The sequence below is a fragment of the Peromyscus leucopus genome, chromosome 13, assembly GCF_004664715.2.
Source record: "Peromyscus leucopus breed LL Stock chromosome 13, UCI_PerLeu_2.1, whole genome shotgun sequence".
NCBI lineage: Eukaryota > Metazoa > Chordata > Mammalia > Rodentia > Cricetidae > Peromyscus > Peromyscus leucopus.
Genome location: NC_051074.1, coordinates 38678583 through 38696207, shown reverse-complemented (window position 1 = coordinate 38696207; position 17625 = coordinate 38678583). Strand labels below are relative to the sequence as shown.

The 17625-nt window shown below is 54.5% G+C and overlaps 1 protein-coding gene across 15 annotated transcripts in view; it reads right to left on the bottom strand.

Moving 5' to 3' along the window:
- Window positions 1-17625, bottom strand: part of Tns1 (tensin 1) — a 225621-nt gene that overhangs the window by 91479 nt on the left and 116517 nt on the right. For 13 of the 15 annotated variants that reach the window (XM_037210277.1, XM_037210276.1, XM_037210278.1 and 10 more), the window contains 4 exons: window positions 10110-10151; window positions 8834-8884; window positions 3471-3520; window positions 1701-1881 (listed from right to left, as the gene is read on the bottom strand). In XM_037210277.1, coding sequence (XP_037066172.1) covers window positions 1701-1881; window positions 3471-3520; window positions 8834-8884; window positions 10110-10151 — 324 coding nt within the window. Of the gene's footprint in view, window positions 1-1700; window positions 1882-3470; window positions 3521-4785; window positions 5016-7936; window positions 8056-8833; window positions 8885-10109; window positions 10152-17625 lie in introns of those variants that run through there. The other 2 variants (XM_028870016.2, XM_028870017.2) reach the window with 2 other exon arrangements.

Genomic DNA, 17625 nt, shown 5'->3' with positions numbered 1-17625 from the left:
TGAACACATGCTGGCCAACAGGATCAGTAGCGAGCTCTCAGGAAAGGTGGAGGCTACCACACTCAGCCCCTTGCAAGGGGACATCCTGAACTGGGGATGAGAAGGGATGGAGGCCAGCCCACTGGTGGTGAGTGGCAGTGGCTGGCCACCTCTGGCTTTAGGACCAAATCCCACCATTTCTCTGTCTTGCAACCGCCTTCCACCATAAGGTATAAGGCATCCATCCTAGTGGGCGCCCTCAAACACATGGAGTCCCACTCACATTCCAGAGCCTACCCTGTCTGTCTCCCATGTTCCTTGACCCCCTGAAGGGCCGTGAGGAGCTGCTTGTCTCTCTCTTGCCACCACAAGTTTGACAGTAGTTATGTCACCTCCTAGGAGGAGAGGGGACAGACCCCAGAAAGGGCAGGATGGAGGGGGCTGCGACAGAGCACAGACATCCTAGAACTCTGTATTCCTGGAGCCAGAGAACTCCAGATACTCCCAGTCCCATTAAGGAACACACTTAACGACATTGACGAGGTCACAGAGCTAGCTTCGTAACCAATGGCCGGCCACTCAGCTATCACAGAGCCAGAAGGAGAACCCAGGACTTTCCGTTATTTGAAGCCAAGCACTTCACTAATGCTCAGCGCGGATGATGGAGAGATTGTTACAGAGGCCTTCAAAGCGTGAGTCCGCTGAGAACTTCAGAATCTGGGACCTTTGGAAGTGGTTAAGGATCTTGCCAGGAGATATTCTTGGATTCAGGCTGATCCTAAGACCAGCAACTGGTGTCCTGATAGCCAGAGGGGAGACGGACAGGGAAGGCCAGGTGAAGGTGGAGGCCGAGAATGGAACAAGGTGGCCACAAGCCAAGGAATGCCTCGGAGTGCTGGGAGTGGGCAGGAGAGGGGAAGAGGCGAGGATGGCAAGTTCCTCCAGGATGCCATCAAGGGCGCGTGGCCTCACCATCAACCAGATGCCGGGCCTCCAGAACACATTCCTGTCATTTTAAGCCAAATAGTGTGTGGTCATTTGTTCCAGCAACCCCGGGACCCTTGTGCAACCTCCTCGGCCCAGCTCTGCTAAATGTGGCAAGCAGCACCCAGGGGCTCAGGGCCAGCAGTCCAGCCCCCACATATCTCCCTGGAGCATGGATCTGAGCCTCCCCCAGGAACAGTCACCTTCCTGCTGTAGACGGTAGCTCTGCCACCCACCTCCCGGACATCTGGTGTCTCTAGCCAGCCCCGAGGTACCCCAAAGCTGCACATGGCCAAGTCTACTCCAGGGCTTACACCCAGCTCCACCAGCCAGACCTCAGCTCTCTCTAGGATCCGTTCTAAAGGTGAAGAAGAGGTTATCGGAGGGCCTGGCTTGTAGTGCAGGCTCAGTTAACATGAAACTGTGTCTTGATTCTCTTCTCCTAGTCTGCACACCAACACATTCACACATCCTCACCCTCACACACACACACACACTCGCACACATGCACTCCCAGGTACTCACCCATTCTCACACTCAACACACACTTGGTTCCAGACGCTACACTCAGCAGCACACGCTCTCCTGAGAACCAGCTCTCTCTGAGAGAAAGTGAAGGCCTGGCTGGGCCTTGCAAGATGCCCAGGGTAAGGGAAGGAAGGGGTGATGGCATGGGGAGGGAGCAGAGACTCTCGGCGTACAGGTGGTGAGCAAGAGGGAGGGTGAGGCCCACCCACCAGGTAGTTGCCCCCATGTTTGGACTTCAGCATCTGGGCCACTTCACGGAGGTTGCTACGGAAGTTCTCCTCATTGGCTGTGCTGGGGAAGGACACGGCGATGATGCGTTCGGTGACGTACACCAGGTCCAGCTCACAACTGTCCTCCATGGCCCGGCTCACACTCATGTTTCTGGAGAGACTGAGTAGAAGACAGGTCCAGGTCAGAACCCAGGAATCCAACCCCGCCTTCGAACACACTAGGGACGTTTCTAAAAGGATCCAGAAGGGAGCGAGTGACTGGGTGGGGGGTGCGCCCCCAGAATCCTGGAGCAGAGCCCTGGCCATCTCCATGCACTCAAACTGAGAAGACAGACGGGAGGCCTCCCTGGGGGAGGGGGCAGCTCAGGTGATAGCTCACATGGGCTCCAGCTGAGCCAGAGGCCAGGCACCTTCCAGCCTCCCTCAGGCAGGCTGACCCCTGCACTCCATCCCCGGCTCTCCCTGCAGAGATCATGGCCCCGGGGAGGGGGGGCCCTCAATCCTAAAGGCTAGGGAGGTGAGAGGGTGCTGGGTGTTTGCTGCAGTGGTTTCAGGGGTCCTGGGAGCCGTGGGAGCCCCTGGGCCATCAACTGTCTCTCCTCCAGACACAGGGTGAGGGAAACGGGGAACTCACAGCTTTATGCCATCTACCAGAGTAGGAGTCATGTTATCTACTGAGGTACCTCCTCCATCTCCTCCTCCCCGTGATACCCGTTACCACATCCTCCCTCCCTAGCCAAGGTGGGCAACACTCCTTATTTCGCTAACCCTCACTATACTATAGCAGTATGGGGTTGAGGTTGGAAGGGGGTTAAAAGCAGCAGATCGGCTGGCCTGGGTGACAAAAGAGCCCCAGGACATCAAGGAGCCTAGAATTATCCAGATTCCACCAGCCTGGGTTGACATGGGCCCAGATGTCGGGATAGGTGTAGACAGAGGGCAGCCAAGAGCAGTTCTCTCCAATGACACAGGGGTAGAAGTCTCTCTGATGACTGGGGTAGAAGCCCAGTTAGACCTGGACCAAAATCCCAGTCACTCCTTGTCCCCATTGTATCTCAGCAGCCACTGGACCAGAGCTCTAAAGAAGGGACTGCATCCTCCTCAGAAAAACTCATAAACCCAGCCCATTTCTTTCTAGTGGACTGGACCGGACCTACCCAGCAGTTCCACTATCGGGCTGGTTCCCAGGAAGGACACAAAGGCAGAACAGCGCCACCAGCTGGACAAGATTGGCATCACAGCTTTAAGTGTCCCAAGCAGTGGAAGGATGGGGTCTGGGGACCACAAAGGGCCATCTGGGTCTCTAGGAGCTCTAAGCAGAAACCAGGGAACCTCAGAATGAAGGCAGAGAGAGGCAGGGTGTGGGCAAAGCTTGGAGTCTTCCTGTGTGTTCTCTTCCCTGTGTGGAGAGCTCTACAAAGACTTCCCCACAGTCAGAGACCTCATCCACAGAGTCAGAACCAGCATGGGCCTCGATGGCAGCCGGCCCTGAGTGCCGCTTCTGACCAGTGGGTGACCTTGAACAGGTCACTGCAGACATTCAGCAGCTCAGTGCCTTTACAAGGACTGATGAGCTCATGCAGGGAAATACAGAGTCCACCTCAAGGTCTGTTCTAGAACTCACAATGATGACGGCCAAGGGCCACCAACTCTAGGTCCCTCCCTAGGGCTGTAGAGCATCAGTCTTAGGACTCAGGACGGGACATGAGAATGCCCATACCCCATATCCTCCCTGTGTGCCGAGTGTACCTGAGAGGCTGTGGCTGCGGCTGGATGCTTGGGGAAACTCTCATGGAGTCCTGGGAAAGAGAGAAGACACAGTATTAGAAGGGAAGAAACGGGGCACTGGAAGGGAGAAGCAGAAAGGAGCCCAGGGCGTGGCCACACACAGATCCCACCCCCTTTTTGATCAACACTCCATCCCCATCACCTTAACACACCAACATCCCAGCCACAAAAAAACAAAGGCCAAAAGTACCTGCTGTGGGAGAGACGCCGTTAGGTGGAAAGAGGCAATCTCTGATATGAAGACACACAACCACCCGACTGGCTCCCCTGCTCTGGGGACACACCAGCGGTGGCTGGAGTGGCAGAAACGCACCTCGCCCGAACTGTACCGGTCATCAGAATAGTAACCGCAACTAGAGATCACAGACAGCAGCCGCCAACGCTCTAGAGAATCTAAGAGTATCTATCCTCCTCGGGCTAGCACTGAACCTGTGTCCTCTGTCACTGCCACCCCTCACTCCCCCTCCTCCAAAGCCACAACGCTGAGTCACCGAATCGATGGGAAAGCTTTGAGATGGAGCAGCAGGTGCGTGATTTACCATGGGAATCCACAGCCCCACATGTCTAAGGCTCCGTGTCTCTCCTCCTGTCTCCCCTGCCCCACATGCAGGGCATTGGCAGTACAAAATGAAGCCAACAAACCCAGGTTGGTGGCCCAACTTTGCAGGGCAGCAGAGTGGCATTCAGTGAAAGCATGGGATCAAGCCACAGGGACTTGTGTGGCTCTAGGCTCCAGCATCCTGCTGGGCAGCATGGGAGACGCTTAGCCCACTGCACCTGGTAAAATGTCACCAGGATGTCACAGAAAGACAGGGAAGACAGGGAAGCCCTCAATAGCTTGTTACGGGCAGGCAAGCAAAAAAACAAAAACAAAAACAAAACAAAAACAAAAACAAAAACAAAAAAAAAAAAAAACAAGAACAAAACAAAACAAACAAAAATATGCAGATGAGTCTCCTCACTCAGTGCCTAGCACTTGGTCAATGGCAACTATTGCTTTAACTGTCACTCTCCTATCAACAAAAACTGAAAGAGAAGTTCCGGGAAGGGAAGGGACAACCATCCATCATCATGAAAAAAAAAAAAAAAAAACCAAGTCCTGCTTTCCTCTCCCTCAGCCACCGTCTACTCCAACCCATGCAGAACAGGGCACTCCAGTTCTGAATTCCTGGGCTCCACGGAGCCACCTTTCCTGGCTACCAAATGCCAGCCTCCCTTGGAGGCAGCAAGACCACAGTCTGCAAAGAACAGGGACATAAGACACATGGTGACTCACCCCTGAATCCCTGGGAAATAGATGACGGAGCAGGATTCGAACTCAAGGAGCCCAAGTGGAGGGTATATCACCCAATATGCAGAGTGTTGGGCTCTGAGGTCCAGCTCCCCATGGAGGATGGAGACAGGGCCCCTGGCTGCAGGAGGGCTGGCCACCCTGCCACAGTGGGCCTGCTCGGGGCTCAGCAGAACTCAGTATAAGGAGGAGCCAAACAGCGCTGTCAGAAGGAACGATTCTCAGTCTCTCAGCATTTCCTGCCCTAGGACTGGGGGTTGAGTGAGTCAGGCTAGGGCAGGAGAGGCGGGGACCCAGGGTGTTTGGTTTTCAAACCCTAAACCAGGCTGTTCCAAAACTCCCCACCCCAAAGCACGCAGAAAGCCAACACTTCATCCATCCCATTGCACTGGTCTCTGATGAGGAGGCCTTGACTCTCCTCAGGCCCTGGGCTGTGCTCCAGACTCTAGGGCCACCCTGCTATAAATAGCCCCTAGGGCTTCATCTGCTACAGATCCACAGCCACTCTTGAAGGAAGCCACCACAGCTGCTTCGAACAACTGGAAGCCACAACTTAGCCAAGGCTTACGGTGCAGCCAAGATCAAAGCCAGGCGCAAGCAAGGAGCTGGAGGGAGACATTGGGCCATCTGAGCCAGCACTGACAAAGGAACAGGAGAACCAAGCAGAGTTGGGAGCCTCCAAAGGTACAGGGCAAAGGATGCACAGGACCCAGAGACCAGGCTCTCAGTCCAGTTCCCCACCACCCTCTGGCCAAGGTTATAACACTCCACATTCCTGACTCCCGCCTGGAAGATAAATACTTGGCCCAAACAGAGTCTGGCCCTGCCGCCTCCAGAGGTGATAAGAAAAGGTCCAGGCACTCTGCAGCCGGGTGGCTGGGGCAGAGATGCACAGGGGAAGCTGTCCTGGGCAGGGGACAGGGACCAACAGCTGGACGGTCACCCCTTGATGAATCACAGGGCTGGGCTGCACTCGTACCAACAGGGCTTCCTGTTTTCTGCAAGGTTTGGAGACACATGACCCTTGCTGGCAGAATGCAGGCCTGCGCAGGGACTGTGGATGCATTCAGAATGCACAGAACAGTAAAGAGGCAGTCAGGAGCAAACACACCCCTCTGGGTGCTCCAGCCTGCCCAGGTGACTCCCCATGAGACAGCAGGGTAAGCTGAGGTCTGGAGTCGGCTCTGTGCCCCGCTCATGGCCAACATTCCCTTGCGGGTTAAACTTTCACAGAGGCTGTGTTCTAGGCACCTGGGAGCAGAAGTGGAGAGGTCCAAGCCTCACCCTCGTTCTGTACAGAGAGATCATTGTCAGTCCAGCCGGCAGGACGCACAGTGGCTTAGTCTCATGAACTCGTTGGTAAAATGGGGGACAGGGCTCTGCAATCTTTTACCTGCCCCACTTGGGACTCCCTGGGGAAGGTTTATTTTAAAAAGGAAAATAAATTCTCTGCCTGCCTGGAATCTCATTCTTTTCCCCTCTAGGGAATCTCAAAATTCTTAACTTCCTACGAGCTCCTCCCAAGACGGACCAATAATAGAACTTTTGATCCAGCTCCCCAAGCACCAAACAGTCTACCCTATCCTCATCTCTCAAACATGTCTCTCCTTTGCAGAAAGGCCTCCATGAAAGGGGATTCCATAGCCTCCCCCTAACCAGCGTCTTTCCTCACTGTCAGGACGTCCCTCCTCATATCTAACCCTCATCCTTCCTGCTCTGGGCACCAACTCTTTTTTCCTTGGTCCTCCCTGCAGGCGGGAGCTGACCATAAGTCAGGCGTTCCTGAGTAGCTCCAGCTCTGCAGCCTGGGGCTGTGCTATTTGCTACCTTCCTTCTGCTCGCCATAGCCCTATCCACGCAGCAAGAGCTATGGGAACCTTGAGTCTCTGGTGGGGCTTGTGTGCAGCTAGAAGCTGGGAGAAATCCTGCTTTCCCTTCAGGAGTAAACAAAACACCTCTGGACAGAAAAAAAAAAAATGGTTTCCTGAACCTAGGTCCCCAGGGTCCCAGCTGAGAGGAGGGTCTACCAGTGAACACCAGGGGTCGAGTGAGGCAGCCAGAGCCCAGCCCTTCATTCCTGCATCTCCTCGGGTTGAGGCCCCCCACACAGGCCCCTGCGGCCACACCTCTTCCTGCCCCCCCCTTCCTGCCCACCACTTGGATTTTTCCAAAACAAAGTGCGACACAGCACACGTCTGCAGCCTCCACCGCACACCAGCTACATCAGAGGAAACCGCCTGGAGAGGCCAGAGCAGGAAACACCCCACAAACAAGCCAGTGCCCTGAGCCGGTTCCTCCTTCCCCCTGCCCAGTGCACAGAAGAGCCCCGGGGCAGCCAGGAGACCAGCACTGCAGCCCTGGGGTGGGTCAACCCACCTATGACAGATGTCTGGAAGCCTGACGGCGGGTTTCCATTCCTCTGCAGCAGGCAGACCCTTCTGGGACCTGCTCTCCTGCTAGCCCTTCTTACACTCCTTTATTGAGACTCATTTTCTCCGACCTCCAACCTCCAGACGAGGCACCACCCTGACCCACCCTAACACACAACCACTTGCAGATTCACCGATCCCACACCAACAGAGGTCTTTCCTGAAAACTAAAACAAGACACCATCAAACACAACTAAGTAGTCACCTCTTCCATGCGACCAAGGTCAAACATGCCCTCAGGGTCATTAGCTCTTCTAGATGTCTAACCGTACGCCTTCTGGTTTGGCTATAGTTATGGATTACATTTGGCCCAGGCTAGGGTTGCAGGGTCAGAAATCCTAGGACATAACTTCTAAACATGCCCAGAACATCAACTAAAAGTAATGATTCAGAGGCTACCACTCTCCCTTGGCCAAGGGCTAAGCGTCCTGGGTGACACGTATCCAGACATTCGATGGATACATCAAATTTCTGTTTCCTCATCTATAACACGGAGCCACAGTATCTGCCACACACCTTGTTGTGAAGGTATACAACCTCCCAGCCTAGCTCCTGGCCCCGGAAAGAAATAACGGCAGTAAGACCAGCTGACATTTACAAAGCACCCATCAGAGCTGGGAGTGCCTTGAGCTAGTTCATCTTTTGCGATAACACACACAAAATTCCCGAATGCATCCGAAGACCAGTGAACAGGGATCCTCACGTACCTCCAGGGAGCCTTCCCCCAACCTAGGAGTCCACGCGGCCCCTGGACAGTTCCACTCCTTATTGCTGGGTCTATGGCGGCCCAGGATGGTGCAGCAGTATCGGTGGTGGGCCACCCTCGGGAGCTGCTACAGCTCAGCCCCTCCCTGCGGGGCCCTCCCTACCAGAGGCCAGGCAGCTGTCAGATGATAGGGCCTCGTGCCATCAACAGCTCCCCCTGTGCCAACCGCCAAAACCACTCCCTGTTCCTCTCCAGGCCTGCAGTGGACGGAGGGGCCAGCATGGGGCACAGGGTAGAAAAGACCCGAGGAAGGTGAAGCGTCCTCTGTGGGGTCCGCCAGAGGAATAGAGAAAAGCCAGCCCCAGCAGAGATCAGGGGCTCCTGTGCCCTAGCCAGAGTTCCTTCTGATTGAGGAACTTGTCCCCTGCCTCCCCCTCCACCTCTTAAAACCAAAGACAAAATGAGCAAGGACCAGATAACCTTCTTCTTCTTCCAGCATCCTGAATCAGAAGCCGAAAAGTCACACAGCATTCACCATTTCCCGAGACTCCCGGCTCCAGGAAAGCACCCCGACAGTGTCTCCAGCATCTAGGGACACCTTAAGAGCCCAGGGCCCCTTTACAGAGCCCTGTTTCCCTCCACCCTTTCCAAGCCTGCCTTCCACCAGATCCGTCTCTCTGTTCTCCCTCACCCAGAACTGCCATGGCATAGTGGTGAAGACCAGAGCCAAGCCTGAGCCCAGCAAGTGACTTCATGGGCCTTCTCTTTCCCCAGCACTCTAGTCAAGCCAGCCAGGCCCCCTTCAAGAGAGTTGGAAGGTCGAAGGGCACTGCCCCCCCCCCCACTCCTGCTCATTACCCTTGCGAGCAGTCTTGGCCCCTGCCCTCCTTATACTCACCCCTTCCTGGAGGCTTTTTGGAGAGCTTCCACCCTTGCGGTCTCCTTCCCCCTGTAGGCAGAGGAGAGGCTGTCAGAGATGGGGCAAGATGAACAGTGCAAGGTTCCAGAATTCCTACCTGCTGGGATCAGGGTGGAGCGTGAAAGGGTAGCAGAAGGGGGGGTGTTACCTGAACACCTGAAGGCCCGGTAGAGAAAGGTAAACCCTCTCCTTTGGGCCTACCCCCTGTGGGACACTGTTATTCCATTTTGAAGATGAGAAAGCTAAGGCCCAGACACGCTCTCCCTCACCTGAAGTCCTACAGGTAGGGTCTTTGCCTCCAGCCCATAGTTTCAAGCTGGCCTTTCCCATTCAACAACTCTTCCAGCCTCAGTTTCCCCCAAGGCAGAGCCCCCCACATTCTTCTCATCCTCTCCCATCCAGCCTGGAGGAAATTCTGTTCATGTAGTCCAAAAGATCGGTGGGAAGTCTGCCCAGCTTTCTCATATTCCACCACTCCCATGCCCTCTTTGTGTGTGCATGTGGATGCGTGTGTGCGTGCATGTGTGCGTGCATGTGCGCGTGCGTGCGTGCGTGCGTGTGTGTGTGTGTGTGTGTGTGCGTGTGTGTGTGTGCGTGTGTGTGTGTGTGTGTGTGTAGATGCACATGTGTGTGGATCACCTTCACAAACCTGTATTACTAAAGCAGACAGGTCCTGCCACCTTCCTACCCTCTCAAGCAAGAGTGGCATTTGAGACAGGATCTCTCACTAGCCTGGGACTTGTCCCCAAGGGTCCCGCTGTCCCTCCCTCCCCAGCCCTGTGGTTATGAGCATGTGCCACCCGACTGGGCTTTTTTCCAGGGTCGTTTCTGGGGATCGAACGTAGACGTTCAGGCTTGTACGGGTACTTCCCTGATGTGGAGGGTTACCAGGGCCTCCCTTTTTTGTTTGTTTGTTTGTTTGTTTGTTTGTTTGTTTGAAAGAGGTCTCACTATGTAGCCCAGGCTGACCTAAACCTGAGGGTAAACCTCCTGCTTCAGCCTTCTGGATGCCAGGTTTACAGGCCTGAGACATTTAGCATATTTCTTGCAGACAGGCTTCGTCACTGATCTCCTCCACAGCCCCACCCTGCTCCCTCTCTGTCGGCCTCACTCAGGCAGCCCATAGCTGCACACAGGTTCCAAGATCATCGGCACCCCTTCCTCCAGGCTCCAACCCCTGCCCCATCTCTAAACCTACCTTCCCGCAACCCCCTTCCAGCAGGGGCCCCCTCATTCTGGCCCTTCTGTCACTCACCACATCCACTACATTCTTGGGGACAGTCTCCGTGGTGATGGGCTAGGGACAAAAACAGAAAACAGTGAAACAGGGAAATGCTGGCACAGCTGCCTTCAAGGCTGGCAGTCAGGGTGGTAATAAGGGCACAGTCCCAAGCTTCAAGACATCACTTGGCTAGTCCCAAGCTGGGGAAGCAGCCTTTGCAAAATGACACACAATCTTATTAGTCATGGTCATGGAGCCATCCAGTTCCGCCCTCACCAAGGGCCCGCACTAGGTGTCCGCGCAAGCCTCAGACCACTCAATAAAAGGATGACGGGACAAAACACTCTGACTCTAGCCAGGGCTTTCACCTCCACTGTGTCTACCCAGGACAAGAACCCATAGAGGCAGGGACCACCATGGCCTGCGAGCCCCAGCAAACGGACAGAAGTTACGAGAGAGGCCCAGGAGTATGGGCTCCTGGGGTCAGAGCCTGCCTGCCAAATACCGCCCAAGTCCCAGCTCTCCAGTGGCCTGCCCTTGGTACCTCTGGTACACATACACACAAAGCATGTCCATACCTACTCAACACTGTGCCTTTTCCTCCTCCATGGTGGAAGCTCTGACTATACCCCGCATGGTACCCCATTGCCCCTCCCCCATCTGTACCTTCCTAAAGGAACGGTCTTATCTGGCCCTATATACTGCATTCCTCAGTTAATTTGAGAATTTGAGATTTTGTTTTTATTATTTTTTATTATGTGCATATCCATGTGTGGATTTGTTGACATGAGTGCAGGTACCCATACAGGCCAGTAGCATCAAATCTCTGGAACTAGATTCACAGGTGGTTGTAAGCCATTCCACAGGAATGCTGGGAACTGAACTCCGGCCTCCTACAACGAGCAATACATGCTCTTAACTGCTAAGTCATCTCTCCAGCCCTGATTTTGGATTCTGGGTCTACCTTCATCCAAGTAAGCATTAGGGACATTTTGTTCAGCTCAATAGTAACTCCCTAATGCCAGGAACCAGGGGGACCAGAAATGGGCCAAACATGCACAGATGGACCATCCCAGCATTCTCCCTCCACCCCAGTCCACACAGGAGCTTCATCCTAAAAGTGTCCAGAAGAGTCGGGGGGGGGGGGGGGCAGGAGCTTCCAAGGCCGATCTCACCTCCCTATCATCCCTAGAGTTCTGTCACTCCAAGAGGGAATTGCGACCACCAGAAAGGCTATTGGCACTGAGTGTCCCACCTACCTAGAACTTCTGAGTCATCACATGCTGTAGCGACCAGGAGTGTGCATCTCCAACAGGGTCCTGGATGGCTCTAAGAGGAGACCGTCCAGCCCATACCCTGACTCTGCTGTCAACAGGGTGACCGTAAGTAGGCTACCTGGCCTTGTGCCCACCTCATGGCTGCCTGGGGTAATTGCATGTTGAGTGAATGGAATAAAGGCTCCCTATGAAGAGGGCCTGGCTCCTAGCACAGGCTAGTCCTTACTGCTTACCCTCTCACACTCTGGAGTTCTCTGACAACAAGGAGGCCCGCCCAGCCCCACCCTACTCAGACCCATGCCCAGCCTTCTCCAAGCCATAAAACTACAGGCCTCAGCAGAGTGGGAGAAATGCACCCTTCCTGCCAGGGATCATCTGAGCGCTGTCCCCTCTGCCCCCACCCCTTCCCTCGCCAGCTGGAGGCCAGCCACAGGCAAGAATCGCCAGCAGTCAGATGCCTTCAACACACTGTCCCGCATGTCTCCTGAGGAGCTAAAAATTTCCAAACACCCAGATTGCCCTGCAGAGTTCATAACCTCAGCCCAGCATGCATGCATCCCTTCGACCCTAGTTCTCCAGGACTAACTACCAGCCCTAAACTACCTGAGAATGGAAAAATGCAGGGACTGGTCCCAGCTGGGCAGAGTTGGCTAAGGCTGCCCAAGCTCTCACATGGCACAGTAGGGAAGCTCCCAGAGATTCTCCAGGGCAGGCGGAGACTCAGAAGTAGCAGCCTCAGAGAACTGTGGGACCTCGATTATACCTCAAGTGCAGGTCCCCCATGCAAACAGGCAGGCAGGCAGGCAGGCACACATGCACATGAGTGCGTGCGCAAACACACACACACACACACACACACACACACACACACACACACACACACACACACACTAGCCCTCCCTGGTTGATTTTTAGTTCTAAGGAAAATAGGTGTTTATTTATTTTATATGTATGTGTATGTGCCTGAGTGTACATATGTGTACCACTTGTGTGCAAGTGCCTGTAGAGGCTGGAAGAGGGCATCAGATCACCTAGAACTAGGGTTACTGGTCACCTAACATGGGTGCTGGGAATTGAACCAGGTCCTCTGCAGGAGCACCACGTGCTCTTAACTATTACGCCATCTCTCTAATCTCTGATTTTTTTTTCCTTAGAACATATTGCTCTCCAACATTCTATTTTGTATTTACCAACATCCTTTACAGCCTGTCTCTCACCGAAATATGAGCTATGCCCACACTGAGCATAGAACAGTGCCTGGCACACTGTGGGCCCTGGGGAAACATCTGTGGAATGAACAGTCTCCTTGCTCCCTTCTCTGATACCCTAATCATACTTAGAATTGACTGACAATACAACAGCAGCCTAGGTCCCCTGGACGTGTGAAAGCCTTCACCTTCATTTTTTGTTTAGTTTTAGATCAGGACCTTTCTAAACTAAATGCATGCACGCATGCACACACATGCAATGCACACTACATCCTCACATGCCACTCAAAGACAAGTACTCCTAGAGGGCCTTGAGACATCACCTCCACCTGCCCCCTGACCCACAGACAGGAACTGAGGTGTAGGTGGAAGACCTGCCAGGATCTTGAATGAGATGCAAGGCAGGACCAAGTTACCCCAGGCCTGCAGAGCCCAGTGCCAAATTCATTTCACTGCCCCTCTCCTGGGGTCAGTTGTCACCTCAAGGTCAGCTACATAAGGGTGGTTCACGTGGAATCGAAGCAAGGACAGTGCTGGCCTCACACAGGAGTCCCTAACCCCTGCCAGCCCAGGTCTAGAAATTGAAAGTGGCACCCCCCCCCCACACACACACACCTGTCTTGCATTCTGCACAGTGTCTCTGTCCCTGAGAGGCCATGCCTCCTCACATTTGGCACCTGACTTGCCTCCACTGTCTCCCCCTAGTGCCAGCCATGATCTAGAGATACCTTTTCCCAAGGCTAAAGAAACAACAGCAGCTTGATGTGCAACAGACTGGGGACCAACCAGGCTCTGCAGTTTTCATCCCAGCTCTCACAGCATCCTGGGAAGTGCATATCACTCATCTCACAGATGAGGCGAGTGGACAACGCCCGGAGGAAGAGAGCTGGCATCTGAACGGCCCTCATGTCCTCACAGGCTCCCTGCGTCTCTCACTCCCTTTGTGTGTGTGTGTGTGTGTGTATAGGTGTGCGTGCACTTGAGTGCACCTATGTGGAGACCAGAGGACAACATCACATATCTCCCTCTATCGCTCTCCACCTCACTGATTTGGCTACTCTGGATGGCCAGCAAGCCCCAGGGCTCTTCCCATCACTATCCAGTGCTCGAATTACAGGCAAGCACCACTGCGCCTGGTTCTCCATGGTGCTGGCATTGAACTCGGGGTCTGCATGCTTGCACGTCAAGCACTCTAACCCACTGAGCCATCTTCCTAGCCCCTTTCAGCAGAGACCCCCCACTTCTGGGGCCCTCAAGGCTAGCTACAGCAGACCCTCGCCTAGGGTCACCGCTAAGAACAGACTGCTTCCCTGCACTTTCCTAGGAAGACTGGGAAACGGGAGACTGCGGTGGGAGAGAGAGAGCAGAGGACTTCCTGAATTTGCCGTGAACCACAGGGTGGGTAAGGAAGCTGCACATCCTTTCTTCAGTTCCCCTCCATCCACCCGAAACAGACACGCATGCCCACTCCCTTCCTGTGGACATGCTGACTGATCGAAGGTGAGCATGTCCTGGAAGACTGGAAGGCTGGGACACCTGCCTGCAGATTATATGGTAGAATGCACTGAGGCCTGCAGGGAGGCTGCGTCGGTGGGGGGGAAAATGTATCTGTGGGCTGATGTTTAGAGGAAGGAAATACTGGACCTTGGGGATGCCCCAGCCTTAGCCCAGGGCTCGGGGGCAAGAGGGAGGGTGCAGAATGCAGACTCAGCCTCCCGCGGAACATTCTGTCCAGAACTCTTGAAACCCTCAGCTCTAGCCTGCCAGCTCTCTCTGCTCTTGTCCCAGGGGAAGTCTGGAATCTGGGCAGTTTGGTTGCCAAAAAGACCCCGTGACATCACATCTGCCACCACGCTGAGGATCTGTGAGGTCACCCAGCACTACCTATCTTGGGAGGGGAAGGGCCTGGGAGCTAGTGGGGACAGCCAGAAGGGGCTGGAATTGCTCAGCTCCAGGACCCAGGGAAAACTATTCTGGGCCCACTTCTTTCCCAAAATAGAACTGTAAGTAGATATGGGGTCCGCGGAGTGCCGAGGGGCGGGGGACAGCGCATGACATTTGGGGATATTTAACAGAGTATGGTAGTGGAGAGCTGGGTTGCATACTGGAGGCCCAGCCTCTTAACACCCCATGGGGGGCACCTTCTCAAGAGTAATGATAACAACATCAACCCACAGGCAGCAGCGGCGGCAGAGGAAGCCAGAGCCTCCACTCTGAAAGCCAGCTTTGGGTCAACTGTTTGCCCAGGCCTCCTGAGCCATCCATCCTTCCACTTCACGGTCACAAGGGTTGGAGAAGGAGCATTCGGCTCCTCTTCTGGCAGTTTCCAGGAGGATACTCAGTTCTACGTGAGCCCAGGTCTGCCTTCCTAATCTGTGTCCCTGCTCTGCGCCACTCCGAAAGCACTGAGAGGCGACGGGGGTAGGGGTGGGCACAGGAAGAGCTGGGGCTGAAGACGCAAGACCCAGGGCAGGCAAGAGGCCCAGGTGGCAGGAACGCTGACCTAAATGTCCAGGTCAGGCGGCTGCCAAGGCCATCAGCCTCTCTCAGACACTCAGGCCATCAAGGGAAAAGAACAGGCTCTTGGTGATTAAGTGGAAAGCTATGTCTGACTTCCGCACCCCCAGAGGAGCGCCAGGCAAGTCTGTTCCTGTCCGCAGCCCCTCCTCCAAGTCAACCCTGAGGGGCCCGGCACCACAGCATGGGCTAAGGACATCCTCACCAGCCACACCTCAGGGCTAGGCAAGAGTACTGAGTCCCTCTGCGCACAGCTCTCCTCCCCAGGGGGCCAGGTCTGGCCTAAGGCTGTGCCTCCTCCACATCCTTCGGCTAATCTGGCCCAGGGCCCATGAAACCCCTGCTTCATGTCTACCCCAGTCCCTTCCACCTGCCATCCCATGGCCACCTCTCCCTGCCAAGCCACCCCCCAGTTGGCAGCAGACTCCGGCTCTAAAAGCCTGCTTTGGGTCAATTGCCTGTTCAAGGACCCATAATGGCCCTTAGTGCTTAGCACTCAAGGTCCTGTTCTCCACCCAAGCCATGAACTCCTCTAAGCCTGGTCCCTCCCTCTCTAGCCCCAGAGTCAAAAAAGTTGGACCTCTTCCCTGTCCCCAGCCTGCCCCTCCTCTCCAGTTGAGTACATTCCCACCTCCACCTTACAGCACTCCCCACCAGCCAGCCGGGGCCACCAAGTGGGTGTCTAGACCCAGGTAATATACAAGGTATCCTCTCCCCAGAGCAAGAGCAGGCTAGCCAACATTTATAACCATATTTATTTTTATAACCATATTTGTTTTTTTTGTTTTGTTTTGTTTTGGTTTGGTTTGGTTGGTTGTTTTTGTTTTTGTTTTTGTTTTTTCGAGACAGGGTTTCTCTGTGTAGCTTTGTGCCTTTCCTGGAACTCACTTGGTAGCCCAGGCTGGCCTCGAACTCACAGAGATCCTCCTGGCTCTGCCTCCCAAGTGCTGGGATTAAAGGCGTGCGCCACCACCGCCCGGTTTATAACCATATTTGTTTACCTGCTTCTTCAATTTGTACCAAGGCTTATGTTCTAGTCCTAGCACCTTCTAGAACCCTCTCTACTCCTTCTCCAAACGGGCCCTGCCAAAAGAGGCAAGCTCTCCAAGGCACGCACAAGTGGGTTCACTTATTCCCCTGAACCCTAAGGCTCCCCCTAGTGAGAGCCTAGAGTCAGGCACTGATCACTGATGCATTCTATGGTATGGTTCCCTCCCCCACCCCACCCCCCCCACCCCCCCCCCCCCACCCCCCCCCACCCCGCCTTGCCTCCTGACCTGGCAACCCTGTGTACCCTGGCCTAGCAGTCCAGCCTAGGCTTATACCACCTGGACACAGCTCTGCCCCAAACATCAGGCTGCTGAGGGCAGGATCCTGCATCCTAACTGAGCCTCTCCCAGTAGTGGTCAAAAGAGGCTTTGACCTCTGACCTCTGGGGACCAGGTCCCTTGCCGGCCCTGAGTAAAGACAGGATCTGAGCGGGCCTGAGGAGGCTCGTAGCTGGCACCCCACCCCCAATAGGCGTCAGTGATGAGTGAGGGGTTCCAGCTGCAGACATCAGCCGATCAGCCCAGCAGCCGGTGGGCCGTGTTTGATGTTTTAAACCTCTTTCTGGCTCTCAAACCCACTCTCCCCTGGACAATCTCCACCTCCTAAGTGCTGCTTTGGGGAGCAATAGAAAACAAGCCCAAGCCTTCCGAGCATGGCCTCAGGCACCGGACCCTTCTGGACTATGCAACCTTCTGCTGTGAATGAATGAGCTGCACAGCCGCCTCCCCGTTCTGGGGTCTTCTGGAAGCTCAGGTCCACAGGCTCTCTCCCTTTGGAAGCCAGCCTCCGGTCAACCTTCCCTCCCGGCATGGCTCCATTCTCCAGACTTTTCCAAAGATGGCCACCCATGCCCCTCTCAGCACCCTGGGATTATATTCACCACACCCACAAAACACTTCCCTGTCATAGTCCTTGATGGAGGAGATGAAATTCGCAAGCCAGTCCTCCAGTTTTCCCAGACCAGCTCATCGCCCTCCTCCTCCTCCTCCTCTTTTCTGGTGGTTAGTTTTTTTTTAAAAAAAACAGGATCTCACCTGGCGGTGGTGGCTCACACACCTTTAATCCCAGCACTCGGGAGGCAGAGGCAAGCGGATCTCTGTGAGTTCAAAGCCAGCCCAGGCTACGGAGTGAGTTCCAGGAAAGGTGCCAAAGCTGTACAGAGAAACCCTGTCTCGAAAAACCAAACAGGATCTCACCATAGACCAGGCTGGCCTTAAACTCTATAGAGCAGAGAATGACCTTGAACCTCTGAACTTCTTGCTTTCACCTCCTGAGTACTGGAATTACAGGCATGTATCACCATGCCCAGTTTCTAACAGGAGGCAGCCAGATGCCTGCTGCTCCAGACCCTATGATGGGGGTCCTTTATATAGCACTTTAAAATCTTGGGGTCCAGGCTGGAGAGATGGCTTGGTCGTTAAGAGCACTCAGTGCTTGTGGTGTTTAACTGAATGAGAATGGCCCCATGGGCACAAATATTTGAACGCTCAGTCTACA